At 39.0% G+C, this 17,986-nt stretch overlaps 2 protein-coding genes across 6 annotated transcripts; one reads left to right on the forward strand and one right to left on the reverse strand.

Annotated features, from left to right (window-relative positions):
* Positions 1-6,191: 6,191 nt before the first annotated feature.
* LOC117546280 lies at positions 6,192-12,045 on the forward strand. Of its 3 annotated transcripts, XM_034216465.1 has the most exons (13): positions 6,192-6,364; positions 6,477-6,601; positions 7,497-7,613; positions 8,096-8,358; positions 8,530-8,859; positions 8,963-9,010; positions 9,112-9,149; positions 9,329-9,425; positions 9,608-9,822; positions 9,932-10,199; positions 10,357-10,511; positions 10,773-11,011; positions 11,319-12,045. In XM_034216465.1, exons 2-13 carry the CDS (start codon positions 6,481-6,483, stop codon positions 11,567-11,569), a joined length of 2,142 nt encoding a protein of 713 aa, XP_034072356.1. In that variant the 5' UTR covers positions 6,192-6,364; positions 6,477-6,480; the 3' UTR covers positions 11,570-12,045. The 3 variants fall into 3 exon arrangements, with proteins under 3 accessions (XP_034072356.1, XP_034072355.1, XP_034072357.1); XM_034216464.1 differs by having other exon boundaries at positions 6,192-6,601; XM_034216466.1 differs by lacking the exons at positions 9,608-9,822; positions 9,932-10,199 and having other exon boundaries at positions 6,192-6,601.
* A 509-nt stretch (positions 12,046-12,554) lies between these two features.
* Positions 12,555-15,133, reverse strand: LOC117546278. Of its 3 annotated transcripts, none has more exons than XM_034216462.1 (4): positions 14,951-15,133; positions 13,970-14,202; positions 13,674-13,867; positions 12,555-13,441 (listed from the first exon to the last, which is right to left on the reverse strand). In XM_034216462.1, exons 2-4 carry the CDS (start codon positions 14,078-14,080, stop codon positions 12,673-12,675), a joined length of 1,074 nt encoding a protein of 357 aa, XP_034072353.1. In that variant the 5' UTR covers positions 14,081-14,202; positions 14,951-15,133; the 3' UTR covers positions 12,555-12,672. The 3 variants fall into 3 exon arrangements, with proteins under 3 accessions (XP_034072353.1, XP_034072354.1, XP_034072352.1); XM_034216463.1 differs by having other exon boundaries at positions 13,674-13,858; positions 13,970-14,206; XM_034216461.1 differs by having other exon boundaries at positions 13,970-14,206.
* Between the last annotated feature and the right edge of the window lie 2,853 nt (positions 15,134-17,986).

Below are 17,986 nucleotides of genomic sequence, written 5' to 3' on the forward strand. Positions count from 1 at the left end.
CAAAATGTGCACTAGTTAACTAGTGAGGTCCAAATTGTCCACTAGATGCACTAGTACAATTGTTTTTACCTTACTAGTTAACTAGTTACACACACTTTATCTCACTAGTTAACTAGTGAAGCCTTAGAGGAGTCACTAGTGAACTAGTGACACAGATGTTTTTCTTACTAGTTAACTAGTGGAGGGCATTTATTCTCACTAGTGAGGTTATATTATAAACATGTTAGTCTTTGACCTGACATGTTGCACATTTTTCTTACATGTAAGCCCTTTCCTTCGACTAGTTTGGCTTTTTTTTCACTAGTGAGCAACTGCATGCAACTAGTTAGCTATTGATTCAACATGTATGGCTTTTTCCAGAACTAGTGGATATTTTCAGCCAACTAGTTGTGCTTTTGTTCTCTCTAGTTCAACACAATGACTTACTAGTTGACGTGTACGTACAACTAGTTTACTAGTGATGTGTCAACAAATGCACTAGTCAACATGTATGACTTTTAAACAATTCACTAGTTAACTAGTTGCACGTACACGTCAACTAGTAAGTCATTGTGTTGAACTAGAGAGAACAAAAGCACAACTAGTGGGCTCTAAATATCCACTAGTTCTGGAAAAAGCCATACATGTTGAATCAATAGCTAACTAGTTGCATGCAGTTGCTCACTAGTGCAAAAAAAGCCAAACTAGTCGAAGGAAAGGCCTTACATGTAAGACAAATGTGCAACATGTCAGGTCAAAGACTAACATGTTTATAATATAACCTCACTAGTGAGAATAAATGCCCTCCACTAGTTAACTAGTAAGAAAAACATCTGTGTCACTAGTTCACTAGTGACTCCTCTAAGGCTTCACTAGTTAACTAGTGAGATAAAGTGTGTGTAACTAGTTAACTAGTAAGGTAAAAACAATTGTACTAGTGCAGGGGTGGCCAACCCGCGGCTCTCGAGCCGCATGCGGCTCTTTGCCTAGTTTCATGCGGCTCTTCAGTTCATATCGAATTGTATATGTGTGAGTTTGGGGGAGAGACACTGACTCCTGACTAGTGTTGCACGGTGTACCGATACTTGAAAGGTATACCGCGATACCCTGCCGTTAAAAACGTTACGATTCCTCCGTTTCATTAGTATCGGTACTTTAAGAATGACGGGGGAAAGTACTCCGGTGAGAAAGCGCTGTTTTAATAAGAGCCGTGTGTGTTCAGCGCTCTGCTTCCACTCCCTGCACTGCAGCCGTGCCTGCAGTCCCTCCCTCTCAAGCACGCTCTAAATTCCTCCCCTCTCAAGCACGCTCTAAGTCCCTCCCCTCTCAAGCACGCTCTAAGTGCCTCCCCTCTCTCGTGCACGCGCTAGCTGCCAGAGCATGTGAGAAAACGAGAAGCATGGCTGCCAGTGGGAGTGCAACTGCCGCTGCGCCTCGGCTTGTTGACAAAAAAGACGCCAGAAGCTACATCTGGAAGTATTTTAGCTATATCTCTGACAGTGAGGGCAAGCCACGGACACCATGAGGCCTGTCTGTGAGAAATGTATTAATGTTATTTAATACGAATTCTTGTCATTTATTGTATTTATTGTTCTCATTGTTTAAAAGTTTGTGTTATGGTTATGATTCTGGTGTGACATAAAGCACAATAATTACATTTAAGACTGTTTCCCGTTTTTTAAGAAAAATAATCGGAATCGCAATTCTTGACTTGGTATCGAAACCAAAATGTTGGTATCGTGACAACACTGACAGTTAAACCTGATATTTAGTAGGTCTGTTAAGTATTGAATGCTGATCATTCTGACGTAATTTGGCCGGTCAAAGTTGTTTGGGCTCGGATAAAATCGCTCCGTTACTTTGGTCCCGTGTTACCCTTGTCCCGGCTCTCCCTACGTGTGTATGTGTGGTGTCAGGTGTCAGTATGAGAGGATGACAGCGCGTCTAATTTTGATGTGGCCCAACAGCCAATCACAATAATACCTGCAATGCAGTGAACCAATCACCTTTGAGGGGGGGAAACCTATTGTTGATTAAACACTATTCAGTGTTTCCCCTACCATTGTCTTGGAGGGGCACTGCGAGCTGCCAACGGAGCCCCGCGCCCCCCCTGAAATTCAAGGTGTTATATATATACTTTTTAAAAATATATATAGAATCAAATTGCAAATAATCTATAACTACTGTCACTTTTCACATTGAACATGTGCTCTTTTATTAAATAAACTAAACGCTTTCATTTGAAGTTGTGGGTTTAGTGTTTTTGACCCTAAGAAACACTGATGCATTAATCAATAACAATAATCCACAGCTCCTCTCTCTGCTTCAGAGGATTTAAAAAATATATCCCAATGCCACAAAAATGAATCAGTGACGTGGTTGAAATCTTGTCTCCAGAAAACAAAAAACTGAAACAAGCGGTATCAGTGACTGTGTGTTTGATGTGGCTCCTTGCAGTAACATAGAAAACATGTGGCTCTTAACCTCTGACTGGTTGGCCACCCCTGTACTAGTGCATCTAGTGGACAATTTGGACCTCACTAGTTAACTAGTGCACATTTTGAGCCTCACTAGTCAGCTTAGAAGACCAAAACAGGCTTCAACTAGTTAACTAGTGAACATTTTGCCTTCACTAGTTAACATGTAAGCTGCAATATGTATCCACTAGTTAACTAGTTGCCGTTCATATGGCCAACACGTTAACTAGTCAGCCATATGCAAATGAAGCAGGCGGGTCCCAGATTTTGATTGGTCAGTGTCCAAACTGAGTGAAGAGCCTTATAAGCAGTGGATTTTTTTTCTAAGTAGGGCTGTACCACATGCAATCAATTTCAGCAAACATCCCAGTATGACTTAATGCAACAAAAACAGTAGTTTCAGTGTTAATTTATCAGTCTTAAATTGTAATGCCTCCATAAACAATTTAAACATTTGAGACTATGTATAAAAACTTAAAAAACAATTGCATTAGCAATACTTGCATATATATATATATATATAAGTTGAAGTTTATTTGCATTAAAAACGTGTGTTTAAACCCTTCTGTTCAAAGTTGATATTTTGTTTCTTAAAAGATGACATCTTTAAAAACATGCTGTTTGCCATTTTTAAAGTTTGATGGAAGAAATTAAAATATAGGTCACTGACGTGGAGCTTTAGGCCTGCAATGCTTTAAAAAAAATGTTTTAGTTGTTTCAGTTTTGAAGAGTGATATGGATGTTAAATACACACATTAAAATAATCTTAAACAAGAACAGGATCTTGAGCCATGATAATCCGTGTATCTACCGTCCAATTGTTTTTCTTTATTAAACACGTAAACGGAAGAGCGTTTGAGAGGCCTTTTTGCTTCTTACCTTACTAAATGGTCTAATGGTCATTGGAGCGAGGGGCGAATCTCACGGAAGTGATTTCAAAACAAAAGCGGTGATAATATTATAAACAAAGGGAAACAAGGTGAATTTAGCGATCACAACGAAAACGGCCATGACACATATTGAGCCCAGAAAATGGATGTAACTAAGGGCTGTAAATATAATCAGCCTCTGTCTAAAATGGACAACATTGTTAGGAGATTTAAACTATACAGTGATTCTGCACTGCGGTCACTCCGCCGTCTCTCGCCTTTGTTTTTTCAAATCAGCTGCTCTTCATTATTCCTGCTATATTTGACGAGTGATACAAATATTTGTTACCACAAGTTCTTAAGGAAACTGACACTGTTGGACTCGGTACTAGTTTGACTTCTACCAGAAATAAAATGAAGTACTTTTACTGTGTACTTTGTGAGTAATCCTCTGTCAGAGTCCCCTCCATAGCAGGCTACATAATCATAGTACATAATGCATGTTTTCTGCTGTCTTTGATGAATGATAAAAATATAATTTTACCATTAGTTCTTAATTAAATTGATACTGTTAGACTTTGTATTAGCCTACTACTTACAATACATTGAAGTACTTTTACTGTGTATTTTTTGAGAAATACTCTGTCAAAGTCCCTGCTGAGAACAAAATCAAGCCACTTCTGCTAAGTTTGATGAGGGAATTCTTTTTTGTTGCCATTAGTTCTTTGTGAGATTGATCCTGTTGGACTCAGTACTACTTAAACTACCCCACAAGTACTATGAAGTACTTACTGTGTACTTTTCCAACAATCCTCTGTTAATGTCCCCTCCTGAGAACAAAAATGCATGTTTCTCTACTATTTTGAGTAAGCGTTAAAAAAACCTTTCTTCATGAGACTGATATTGTTGGACAGAATATTTTAAGAGGATATTTCCAGTCAGTACTCTGGCAGCAGCATTTTACACCTTGGAAAGTCTTTAGAGTCTAGCTAGCTGGTCTATCCTTCAGCACACTGACACACTCTGTCACTCTTGTTGGCTTCTTATGAAGCTGCTGTCTTTTAATATATGATTATTTCTCAGCCGCTTGTTCATTCCTCGCAGATTCTTCAGTCTCATCAGCCTCATCCTTCCATCAGTCCCAGTCAACGCCTCAGCCTCCAGCACACTTCCAATGTCTGACTCCATATGATATTGTCCTGATGTTGTAAGGGTGATGACCCATGATCACAAAATGACCCCTAGAGTCTGAGTGCCAAGGACCTCATATTATGTCATTAATGTTACATCACCCATTATAACAATTTGCTTTCCTTTTTCTCTTCTGTTAACTGAATAGTCCTGTCTTTAAGTATATTACAATGTAAAGTCCTTTTCCTGCACCATTTTTACTATATGTGTTTGGAGAAATGACACAATCAATGGCCCAGAATTGTACTTTATAAACTATGAATCTTGTGGTGCTTGAAGAAATACACACTGGCTAAGCTGGCCAGGTTATATATATATATATATATATATATATATATATATATATATATACAGTGGGGCAAAAAAGTATTTAGTCAGCCACCAATTGTGCAAGTTCTCCCACTTAAAAAGATGAGAGAGGCCTGTAATGTTCATCCTCACTTCAACTATGAGAGACAAAATGAGAAAAAAAATCCAGAAAATCACATTGTCTGATTTTTAAAGAATTTATTTGCAAATTATGGTGGAAAATAAGTATTTGGTCAATAACAAAAGTTCATCTCAATACTTTGTTATATACCCTTTGTTGGCAATGACAGAGGTCAAACGTTTCCTGTAAGTCTTCACAAGGTTTTCACACACTGTTGCTGGTATTTTGACCCATTCCTCCATGCAGATCTCCTCTAGAGCAGTGATGTTTTGGGGCTGTCGCTGGGCAACACAGACTTTCAACTCCCTCCAAAGACTTTCTATGGGGTTGAGATCTGGAGACTGGCTAGGCCACTACAGGACCTTGAAATGCTTCTTACGAAGCCACTCCTTCGTTGCCCGGGCGGTGTGTTTGGGATCATTGTCATGCTGAAAGACCCAGCCACGTTTCATCTTCAATGCCCTTGCCCTTGGAAGGAGGTTGTCACTCAAAATCTCACGATACATGGCCCCATTCATTGTTTCCTTTACACGGATCAGTCGTCCTGGTCCCTTTGCAGAGAAACAGCCCCAAAGCATGATGTTTCCACCACCATGTTTCACAGTAGGTGTTCTTTGGATGCAACTCAGCATTCTTTCTCCTCCAAACACGTCTAGTTGAGTTTTTACCAAAAAGTTCTATTTTGGTTTCATCTGACCATATGACATTCTCCCAATCCTCTTCTGGATCATCTAAATGCTCTCTAGCAAACTTCAGACGGGCCTGGACATGTACTGGCTTAAGCAGGGGGACACGTCTGGCACTGCAGGATTTGAGTCCCTGGCGGCGTAGTGAGATGGTAGCCTTTGTTACTTTGGTCCCAGCCTCTACAGGTCATTGACTAGGTCCCCCCGTGTGGTTCTGGGATTTTTGCTCACCGTTCTTGTGATCATTTTGACCCCACGGGGTGAGATCTTGCGTGGAGCCCCAGATCGAGGGAGATTATCAGACCAAATACTTATTTTACCGAGGAATTTACCAAGTAATTAATAAAAAATCCTACAATGTGATTTCCTGGATTCTTTCCCCCCCATTCTGTCTCTCATAGTTGAAGTGTACCTAGGATGAAAATGACAGGCCTCTCTCATCTTTTTAAGTGGGAGAACTTGCACAATATCTAGATTTATTTTCTGTCTCCATTCATTCCACTGAGCCGAGAGTGGGAGCTCGGGGGCGGGGCTTAAGGGGCGCGTGCTCTGTGAAAATCACATATTACACATATTTCTGGATCCATTTCAGATTTTAAACACACAAACATTGACACTTTATGATTATGATGATTATTAATATTATTAATAATAATAATAATGTTTTTGTGTGTGGTTTAGGAAGGGCGGCACCCTAGCGCCCTCTATAGGCCAGCCGCCACTGCTTATAATGTAAGTCTCGTGTCTGTTACATTTCATTTCTGGCAAATCTAATGAGTGGTGTGGTACATCTTGGGAACATTATGACAGACGAAAACGAAAATGGCACTCAGGAATTCAACAGTGTAATGAATCGCGTTTTTAATGCGCTCGACGTTGCCAGAAGGGATCTCGCAGCGCAGCGCAACGACAATGTTCTGCGAGTCACCAGGAGCACGTTCCGGAGGCGTCGGAGGGCACCAACAACGGGTAGGCTATATCAGTTCTTAAATGTGCATGAGCATTAGCATTGTCCATTTCATATTGTGCTGATGCATTGGTCTTAAATCATATATAGTGCAAGGCAAGCTTATTTAAAAAGTTTTGTTCACGTTACATTTGCAGTGGATTCATAATGTATCGAGTTTAGTTTTAACGTTTTCATTTGAAGTTTGAGCCGGGAAGAGCAAGCTAACTACTGCTGTGTAGCCTACATAAAGCCTACATAAACTTACTGTGCCAGGACAAGTTGTGTATTTTAAACCAACTGGATAAATATTACAGTTGTAATGATGACAATATTTAAGCAATAGTCGTAAAAGTATTTAAGCAGTAGTGTACTTGAATGTTATGTGAGAAGCTCCCTCAAATCTTTAAACAGGAATATGATAACTTGTTCATAATTATACAAAAATGTGAGAACTATGACAACTCAATTTAAGTATAAATGCTAACGTCCTTGAATCAACAGGTCAATTATACTTAGGGATACCAACTTTGTTATGTCTTTCTAATGACAATTAAGCAGTTATTACAAATAGCATACTCCACTAAATATAGCTGCTATTTGTGCTATAGACAGGCTATATCAGTATTAACAAAATATTTCATTTCAATTGTGAAATATTTAAATGTTATATCATGGCTTAGGACATTACATTCCGTAGCTGTATCATACGGTCATCCTCTATCTTTCTTTCAAAATGATAGGATAGACGATAAGTAAAGCAAGAGAAAGAACTTTACACATAAAAATGGTCATCCATACATTTTCTCCCTCCTTTCCAGACTCAATGGAGCAATTTATTAAATACAATTCTTCAATTTTGAGTGGTGCTTATTTTGTATAACCGTGTGTAATATTGTACATTCTGTCATTTTACAGGGGCATCAAATGAATCTGCCGGAGTTTGGAGGGTGAGACTTTTTCTGTTGGCATTGGCGGACCAATCCGTCCTTCCAGCACCTACAGAGAGCAGCCGACTGTCAAGAGAAGGTTTAGGTAAATAATTAAATAGGTTTGAAAAATGAGCATCCACTTGAGACTGATTCATTATCTGCACAGACAATGCACACAATTTTTGCACACCATTCAACTTCATTGAAGACTTTTCAATGTTTGATATGAATATTATTTCTGTATGGCCTGGGTGCAAGGTTGAAAACATTAAAAAATAATCTCTTTAATCCATCACCTCCACTTTTGGCAGCAATGCTTACCTTTACTGCCTAAAAACACATACACATTATGCCTATTCTATCATTGGCTTACATTGTTCAAATATTAATAATAGCTTTTTTCCATTCATAACAAAGTCAATGTCTAGGATGAGCCTTCATTCATATGGCACCTTTTTTGACCATATGTTCATAGATGTATATTTTTCACTTCATATAAAGACACGATATGGCTTAGAATCTAAATCATAGTTATTTATAGAGCCAGTATATTGACTGACACCTTCTTTTTCTTTTTTTTTACAGGAATCCCAGCTCATGACCAGCAAGGGGTTGTTTCAGAACGAAGCTATGTCAAGCTCTCAATGACTCTTTTAGAGTTCAACAGCTATGTTTGTCAAAGTTTTCCTACAATTCCCTTGAATATGATTGGGTTCACTCTGGCAAGAGCTGGCAACTCCAGGCTACTAACGCAACTGCAGGCTACTACTATGGCAGACCTTAAAAGATCTGTTGGCAGGAGCAGGGTTTATATAATCCCGCAGGCAGACATACCAACATTGTTAGTGGTGAGTTGTTGTTTTGAGCCTATTCTTTACTACTGTTACTATGTTATAAATTCTACATATATCTATGTTATACTTAATTCTTTAATATTAGGAGATTGATATTGGTTACTTTTTAAGCTGCTTGTTTCGTCCATCAAGTTCTCCTAAACTTTTTTATCATCCAACCCACAGATGGCCTCATCTTCTGCCTCTGCGGCCCTTAGACCTGCAGGAGCACCCTCTGCCTCGGCCGCCTCTACCTCGGCCACTGATTCAGAAGGAGCAGCCTCGGCCGCCTCTACCTTGGCCACTGATTCAGAAGGAGCACCCTCTGCCTCGGCCGCCTCTACCTTGGCCACTGATTCAGAAGGAGCACCCTCTGCCTCGGCCGCCTCTACCTTGGCCACTGATTCAGAAGGAGCACCCTCTGCCTCGGCTGCCTCTACCTCGGCCGCCACTGAAACTGCGGGATCAACCACTGCTCCCACACCCCCATCAACTTCTGTATCTATGGACGCTGATGTATGTAAAAAATATCTTATTATGAATTCATCTCAGGAGATTTTTGAAAATAAACATAGTAAAAGACAGTTGGATGTAATTGTTACCTCTTGTCAATCAACAGGTGGAAAGTTTGCATTCCGCACAATGGGTAAATGCTGGGACTCCAGAGGTAAAGCTTTACTGTATATGGCTGTATAGTTCAGTATTTGTAGTGTATATACACGTTGTAATAAGGACATTAATATTTCATGCACCATTTTTACTTTCAAGGTATTTTATAGAAGGTCACGTTTGGAACAACCAAACAGGTATTTATAGATAATGGTGTTTTATACATAATTAACACAGTGTATTGGTTTTGAATGTAAGCTAACTGAATACCCTGTTCTCATCCTTTATATATTATTATATATAATTATATATATATATATATTATAATAATTAATTATATATCCTCTTAAAATAAAGAAACATGTTTTTTTTCTAGGAATTCATTCAATGACTTTTTAATTGATGATTCTGATGAGGAGGAAGAGGGCGAGGACGAGGCTTTTGGGACTTTGGAAAGTTATGTCTTTCCCGTGGTAAGTTTTATTTGTCATTATTAAAAAATAGGACAACATTTGTTTCCGGGAACTGATAATGACACATACTAAATGCAATCATTTCGCTACATTTCCGAAAGCACCAGTACCCAAGACAGACAACCCCTCTTCACCAATCACCAGTCATGTATAATGGACTTTATACATTTTAAATGATTTAGGAAGAAGTGGATCTGGCCGTCCTTTTAAGTGACTTCAGAAAGGAATTCGTTTCTGATGGCCTAGTCAGTAATATCTGCATCAGGAGGAAGAAACTTCTTGAGAGTGCAATAAAAGCCATCTCAAGGGTTACATTCTGCTGGAACAATTCCCCCTACATAGAATTTGTAGGAGAAGATGGAGATGACATGGGTGGACCACAGAGAGAGTTTTTCAGGTCTGAATAACCTCATTTAGTGTATGATTCTTAATCATAATGTGTCCTAGTTTTCAGGTTGACTGCAAAGTTATAGTACTGTATTTTTTTCTCAATTGATTTATTGTAGACTCTTGATGATAGAAGTACAAACAACCATGGGAATATTCGAGGGAAAGGCTGGTCAGGTCTTCCTTACCTATGACCAAGCGGCATTAGATGGCCACAAGTATTTCCAAGCAGGCCGCCTAATTGCGTGGTCAGTGGCACACGGAGGTCCGTGTATCAAAGCCCTGGATCCCAGCCTGTACCAGCTAATGTGCGGCCAGGAGGCTCAACTGGAGCAATTTGACTGCAGTGTGCTGCCTGATCCGGATGTTCAAAGCAGAGCAAAAAGGGTGCCTGATTATTTTTATGTTATTAATTAATATTTGTTAGGATTTGATAGAAGAAAATACATTCCTTCTTGGTCAGTGAAAGTTTGTAAAAGCATAAAAAGCATTTCCACTAAACCTTTGTAATTTATCAATCCGGCTACATTATGTTATCTCTAAGATCCTACAGTGCAAGACTGCAGAGGACCTGTCTGCCCTCCAGCAAGACTTGGGGGACTGGATCTCTGAGTGTGGCATCCCTGGCATCTTCAGTGCCACTATCGGAGAAATTCCGAAGATTTATTCCTATGTAGTTAAGCACTACATATTTCTCAGGTAAACAAAAACACTTATAAACAAAAAAATATAAAATCATAGACATTATAAAACAATGTTAATATAAAAGCCATAACTTACTGTATGCTACTAATATTTAACATTTTGAACACTGAATATTTTGTGTTTTCCTTAACGTAGGTTAAAATGTTGCAAATTATGTATGCTCTTTCTTATTATTACTGCTTTTTAGTCCTTTCCAAAAAAACGCATCAGTTTTTCTTCAGGTTATATACATGTTTGATCTTTGTTGGCTTATAGAACGGCCAAGATGGTGAACCAATTCACGGAGGGCATGAATGCTTTTGGGAACCTGTGGGACCTGGTCAGGAACAACTGGATTGCCTTCGTTCCCTGCTTCACCAACATGAGGACCCCGCTGACAAAATCCTCCTTTAAGGCCATATTAAAATATGAATACAGTCCAAGAGGAACAAATCACCGGGAAAAAGAGGAGGACACGATATACAGCTGGGAGTTGGTCCTAAACCTCATCGAAGGTACATTTTATACCTTAAGGAAAATGTAAAAGCACCTCATATGAAATGACTATAACTCAGTAAATACTGTTATTGATGGATGCTTTACAAACAGAAAATCGATTTAATTTAATATCAATGTAGCTAATGCAAATACAAAAAGGGGCAAATACACATGTTGATGTCAATATACCATAAAGCCAAATAAATGTAAACTACATTATTGATTAATGTTTGATGTTAAATTACTTTAGTGATATTATTATGTTCCACATTTGACTTTAAAAATGAAAATAAATATTCCAATATACACTTTTGTCATTGGCAGACAAACTGACTGAACTGACATTTGAGGACCTGCTGATTTTCATCACTGGGGCAGATGAAGTTCCAACGCTTGGCTTTCCAAACAAGCCCTCCATTGACTTTTATACACAGGAGGCCGGTGTGCGTCGTTTGCCATATGCCTCAACCTGTGCTATGACGTTGTTCCTACCAAGAGGCATCACAGAGGAACAAGAGCTTCACAACATACTGAACCAGTCAGTGAAAGACTCGTTGGGCTTTTTAAAGGTCTAGAAAAATAGACAAGGAGGAAGAGAGGAGGAGGATTGGGAGGGTGTGCAGAGTATGACGATAAGATGAGGGAGAAAGTATTACTGCAATTTTGCACTGGGTGAAATTTGACATTATTGCCATAAATATGGAAACTGCGTTCAGGAAGTGCACTAATGATACCTCAATTGTTGCTTTGTTCTCGACGGTTCATTTTTGACTCCCTACTTATAAATGCTCTGATGTTAATACCATTTATTTGTTGTTTTTATTTGTTCATAAACTTAAGTCATTCTACAAGTTGCAGTTTTATGGGCGTTCAAGTGGCAAACAATTTCTTGTCCTGTGAGCAGTAACTTCTAACTTGGCCCTGTTTTAAGAGGGACCTTGTATTAGCGTGGTTCGGAAGCTCAGAATTGTGTTCCATTCCTTTGATTTGTTAAGTACTTCAAACATGATATGTATGTTGACATATGCTGTAAATCCACCTATAGGAATAATAAATCTGATTTTACATTTACTTGGTGCTATGAGCTATGATTTCAATGACATTTAACAAAATGAAGATAACAAATTACTTGCAAATTCAAGTAACACATTACATAAAAGGAGAGATGTTGAGTAAAAGAACATTAGTAATTTCTTCTAGAATTTAAACACATAATATGGGAGGTGTGTGGCGCAGTGGTTTAATGCGCTGATCTTCAAATCAGAAGATAGCAAGTTCGAGTCCCACTGCAGTCAGCATGTCGTTGTGTCCCTGAGACACTTCACCCACAGTATTGAGTATGTAAGTCGCTTTGGATAAAAGCGTCTAACAAGTAACATGTGTTAAAAGTATTATTTACTGAACCAAAAAGTCATTTTTCTAGTGTGTATTTTCAGTGGTGTTACCCAGTGTAGTTGGGGAGAACGGTATTGGAAACAGAAGAGGAGAGGAGGGAGATAGAAGCAGGGGAGGAGTGTGGATGGTCATTGTAGCTCTCTTCACGACACAGACACAGGTCGGTTCTTTGAAACGGGCGTTTATTCTTGGAGTTATATCTTGTAGCCTATCATTTACAGTAATAGTGAATAATATCCCCTCACACTTAATAGTTTTTTGTAGTCACATTATGTTCTTTCAATTAGAGCATGTTTTGAATCTGTCTAACACAAAGCAGATACCTGTCCTTTAAGTCAGTTGTTCCAGTCATTGCATTTTGGAGATCTTGCTGTTGTTCAGAGCTCAGGATAATGTGTGGTTGTGGCACTATCACTGCTCGTTCAAGATCATCATTGTTTGCTTGCAACTGATCGAGCCGTATGCCATGTCTTGCCAAGCCATTTTCAATATTTTCTTGGCTGTAGGGATCATTTCCAAAGACATTGTCTATAGCTGTTGAATGTTGCTCCCTGTTGGCTAGCATGCCCTCCATCCAAATATGTGTTGGTGTACGATTGTTAGCAGTTCTTAGTCTATGGTTGTTCCACGCATGTCTGAATAAATCTAGTCTTTTTTGGATTTCTGGTTTAAAAACGATTTGTAGTGCCATTTTCTGAATGTCATCTTCGGGGTTCAATATTTGTTCATCTTCAAAGGAATAAAAAAGTGTGTAAAAATAGTGCACAACCTGCTGGAAAACATCTCTCCAAAGACGCTCAATACGTTGGTTGTGTACAGATTGGCCTGTAATGTGCCTCACTTCTCCGTTTCCCTGTAGAAGGTTCATCAAGAGGGCAACTAGAGTGTTCTCCCCGCCGTGGTCAGACCTGACTCTGGATGGTAACCCATACCGACAGGTAGCTCGAACAAAATGGGTTAGCACTGTCAAAGCTGTGTTGTCAGTGCCGCAGTTGATAAAAGTTACGAGTCTGGAGTTCCCATCAATTCCGGCATGTGTCACAAGCCCCCACCTGTGCAAATAATCGAATGAATAGAACAAGGAATTAATGCATTACATTAAATACCTTAAAGGTTATCTTTATAACATTTGTTCAATATATCCAATACTTCTATAAATGTTGTTGATAAGAAAATGATTGAGATTATATAGTGAAAGAGGAAAATAATAAACAAAACTAGGCTGGATTAGAAGATTATAATTACTACTATAATTGCTTTCTTTCAAATTCAAGAGCTGATTACCGAATGAGACGCATATGGCCATCTATGTGCCACAAGCTGTTAGGAAAGGGCACATAGTAGGTTCTCCTAGCCACAGTCTGGCCCCATCTCTGTGCTGCTGCAGCTGGATCGATTTGCTTTAGAGTCTCTCTAACTCTTCTTCTTTGTACCACAATCCCTTCTGCGTGTAGGTATGCCCTCATCATCTGAAAGTGGTTAATTTAAAAAGACAAATAAGATACAGAACATTTTCTATAAAATGTTATATATAAACAAACTCTAAAACTCTAAAAGGGAATATAAACTAGTATGCTTACTTCTGAACCTGATCTAGGAAACTGGTTGTGGAGTCTCCTGACATGCTCTTCTAGGTCAGGATCACTAATGGTAGTGAATCTGTTCCTTGCTGAAGTATTTAAAGACATCATTTTTTTTATGAAGGAATGAGGAGGAACAGCCCAACATCCTTGCCATTGCTCTCACGGTAAAACCTTGACCTAGGAGCAGCTCAATTTGCCCCCTCGTTATGTCAAGAGCAGGTCTTCCTCGTCTTCCTTATGATATGGAAATAAAAAAGGAAAATATATAATATCAATTATATAAACATGTATAATTATTATAACAGTTCATCAGAACGTTCATCAACAGAACAATGAGTTTTTAAATGTTAAGTAAGTCTGTTAACAACAGGTCACATTAATATTCATGTGAGTTCAAAGTTATATAAACTGGTAAAAAAAAGTGGCGTAGTAATCATCAGCGCACTGCTTCAACGCGTGTATGTTGGTGTAATCACGGCATTAATTTTGTTATTCTACAGTATTCTTGTTTTATAGTTATTAACCCAATTTGTGTTCTTTGAAATTGAAAAAGATATCGCATTGTGTTTGTTACTTTCGTTGCAGTTGTATACAGTTGGTTTCCTATTCATGGACATGCTTTTATTTTGAAGGAGAGGTAGCGCTGTTGACAGGAAGTTGTTGTTGCTTTGGAAACAACGTGACGGAGATTAACGGAGAAAAGTAATATCTACATATAAAGACGGAGAAAGTAAACGATAACGTTTATGGTTAAGTGTTAGCACCCCCCGAAGAGGCACAAGCTCTTACGTTGATATTGGAGATTTCAATAAATTCAATTTGAAGAAAAAACGGGAATAAAACAAACAAAACGAATATCCGAATAACGAAATTTAAACCCGAATAGTATTCCAACGAACGAATATTCAGATATTCGAATATTCAGGTACAGCCCTAAAGTCAAGGCAAGTCATTTATCAATGTTAGTTAGTAATTCACCTGAATGCACAAGGTGTGCTGCATGGAAACCAGTATGTAGGGCATTTGAAGCTTGAGGTCCGGAGATGAAAGATCTGAGATCAGTGAGACTTTGAACTATATCCTGCACAGCCTGGGCGCCAATAGTATCTCCAACCCTTCTTACGTTAGCTATAGAGCTGTTGATAGCGTAAACTTCTGTTCGGCCCAAAGATCCCTGATTAAATGCTCTTTGAATCTCAGTACATCTTCTTCTTATACGTCTCAGTACAACGCCCGCCATCTTGTGTTTGAACTTCTGTGAAAATTGATGGGCGAGGTCTATCTTAAGAGCCAATAGGAGACCGATATGCATCCACTAGTTAACTAGTTGCAGTTCATATGGCTCACTAGTGAACGTGAAGGCCATACACGTTCACTAGTGAGCCTATATATGCAAATGAAGCAGGCGGGACCCAGATTCTGATTGGTCAGTTCAGCTCTGTGAGGGAGAGCCTTAGGGGGCATTCTCCTGCGATGTTTTTAGTAACGTCTTGAAGACGTGAGTTGCATCAGTCGGATATTTATGCCCACTGTTAACATATTGTCCGTGGGAAGTCAGTCAGTGTGTGTTTTACCTAGAAATATACATGTTTCTGCTTCTGCTATATTCCGCTTTGTGTGTGTGTTTTTGTTGGTGCGAATGTGCGCACGCTTGTGTGTGAGAACACCGGCACTCGAGACACAAAAGTAGAGGGAGTGATCGTGAGACATTTTATCAGTGGTGCTCATGAAATGAATAAAGCAGAAACACTGGACAGATCTTAAAATCAGGGTAACGATAGATCCGTATGAAGATAAACAACCTCTCCATATTTGCCAAGACTAATATTTACGGAAGTCACGGCGATCTCTCAAAGCTGTGATCCGAAGAGGGTTACTTCCTCTTTCAATCCATCAATAATGTCACTCTTTTATCACAATGCCATTCTAATCCAAGCACCTTTCAAATTGCAGCTTAATAAAATGTGTTAAAGAGGATCTATATTCGTGTCTGCAGTCATAAGGCAACTTTCTAATTTTAAGAAAGTCTTCAATGTTCTTACCTAATTTGATAAAGAGTCATATGATCATAATAACACAAATACTTTTGTTTTATATTTTTGTAAATATGGTCATATTTTAAAACACAGTGTATTTAAGCTCTTAAATAAACTATTTTGGCTGGGTGGCGCTCTATATCTTAGGGCCAATAGGAGACCTCGATGCGTTCTTTCCCCTCCTCCTCATTAGCATTCTGTGCAACTAGTGTGACTAGTGCACATTTGGGATCCACTAGTGCTACTAGTGAACATTTTAAGCCTCACTAGTTCACTAGTGGAATTTAAACTTCTCTCACTAGTTAACTAGTAAAAGGCAAAGGGTTCACTAGTTAACGTGTAGACATTTTGAGCCCCACTAGTTAACTAGTAAGGTCAAAAGAGGCGTCAACTAGTTAACTAGTGAACATTTTGCCTTTACTAGTTAACTAGTGAGTGATTCTGGGTGCGACTAGTTAACTAGTGCGCTGCAAAATCTCTGACATGTTAACTAGTTGTGCTTCTTTTGTGTGACTAGTTAACATGTCAGAGCTTTTGCAGCGCACTAGTTAACTTGTAAGACTTTTAGGGTCACTAGTACGGTCAGAGGGCCACTAGTTCATCAAAAAGCTTACACGTTGGGACTTTGGCGTTACTAGTGCTGCTCCTGGCGTCACTAGTAAGGCATACGTGGTAACTAGTCGGACAAAAGTGCCACTAGTGGCTGAAAAAGAGCGACTAGTGAAATGTTTTATTCAACTAGTAAAGCAGAGTGCCTAACTAGTTTGACCATATATCTAACAAGTGAAATCAAAGAGCCAACTAGTGTAGTCCGCTGCCGTCTGATATCAAGGAAATTGAATAAATACTCAAATGGCTTGCCATACATGTACGCATTTTGCGCAGTCCGGAGCTGACAGGTCCATGGAGCCTGCCTGCAGGCGCTAATGTATGAGGGGCCGTACAGGCCATAATTCATACTGGTCCTCTCACGCACATACATTCTTCTTTTACATACATATATTTTCACTCTTACATACATACATTCTCCTTTTACATACATATATTTTCACTCTTACATACATACATTCTCCTTTTACATACATACATTTTCACTCTTACATACATACATTCTCCTTTTACATACATATATTTTCACTCTTAAATACATACATTCTCCTTTTACATACATATATTTTATAATATATGCATGTCTGAAGAGAATATATGTATGCAAGAGAAGAATGTATGTATGTGTGAAGACAATATATGTATGCAAGTGAAGAATGTATGTATGTGTGAAGACAATATATGTATGTGAGAGAAGAATGTATGTATGTGTGAGAGAAAGTATAGTGGAAACGGAAGGAGTATGGTTGAAACGGAAGGCAGGTCATTCTTGCGCTGTGATTGGCTCAGAAGGTCGAGCGGGGCGGGCTCATGTTCAGAACTTCTGATTCAAATCAACATGATGGAGGGAGAGGGTTAGGGTTAGATGACTCCGTGTATCTACGGACCACTTGTTTTTCTTTATTAAACAAGTAAACGGAAGAGTGTCTGCGAGGCGTTTTTGCTTTGTACCTTACTAAATGGTCTAATGGTCATTGTAGCGAGGGGGGGGGGGGAGGGGGGGGCGCGATACTCGCGGAAGTGATTTCAAAACAAAAGCACTCGTTTGCTTGGAACGTTGAACATAATTATAAACAAGGGAAAACAAGGTGAATTTAGCGATCACAACGAAAACGACCAAGACACACATTGAGCCCAGAAAATGAATGTTATTAAGGCTGTAAATATAATAAGCATGTGTCTAAAATGGACAACATTGTTAGGAGATTTAAACTATACAGCGATTCTGCACTGCACTCAGCCGTCTCTCGCGTTTGTCTTTTCAAATCAGCTGCTCTTCATATTTTACAAATATTTTTTACTGAAAGTTCTTAATAAAACTGACACTGTTGGACTCGAGGGCAGAAGAATAAATGGACAACATTGTTAG

The sequence above is a fragment of the Gymnodraco acuticeps genome, unplaced genomic scaffold (assembly GCF_902827175.1).
Source record: "Gymnodraco acuticeps unplaced genomic scaffold, fGymAcu1.1, whole genome shotgun sequence".
In the NCBI taxonomy this organism is placed as follows: Eukaryota; Metazoa; Chordata; class Actinopteri; order Perciformes; family Bathydraconidae; genus Gymnodraco; species Gymnodraco acuticeps.

Excerpts from the sequence above, each read along its gene's own strand:
- LOC117546280 (XM_034216464.1), top strand. The coding sequence starts at position 6,406 with ATGAGTGGTGTGGTACATCTTGGGAACATTATGACAGACGAAAACGAA. Across the intron at positions 9,823-9,931 it reads CCACAGAGAGAGTTTTTCAG|ACTCTTGATGATAGAAGTAC; the intron begins GTCTGAATAACC and ends GATTTATTGTAG. Across the intron at positions 10,512-10,772 it reads AAGCACTACATATTTCTCAG|AACGGCCAAGATGGTGAACC; the intron begins GTAAACAAAAAC and ends GTTGGCTTATAG.
- LOC117546278 (XM_034216462.1), bottom strand. The coding sequence starts at position 14,080 with ATGATGTCTTTAAATACTTCAGCAAGGAACAGATTCACTACCATTAGT. Across the intron at positions 13,868-13,969 it reads TTCCTAGATCAGGTTCAGAA|CACTTTCAGATGATGAGGGC; the intron begins GTAAGCATACTA and ends TTTTAAATTAAC. Across the intron at positions 13,442-13,673 it reads GGCCATATGCGTCTCATTCG|GTGGGGGCTTGTGACACATG; the intron begins GTAATCAGCTCT and ends TTATTTGCACAG.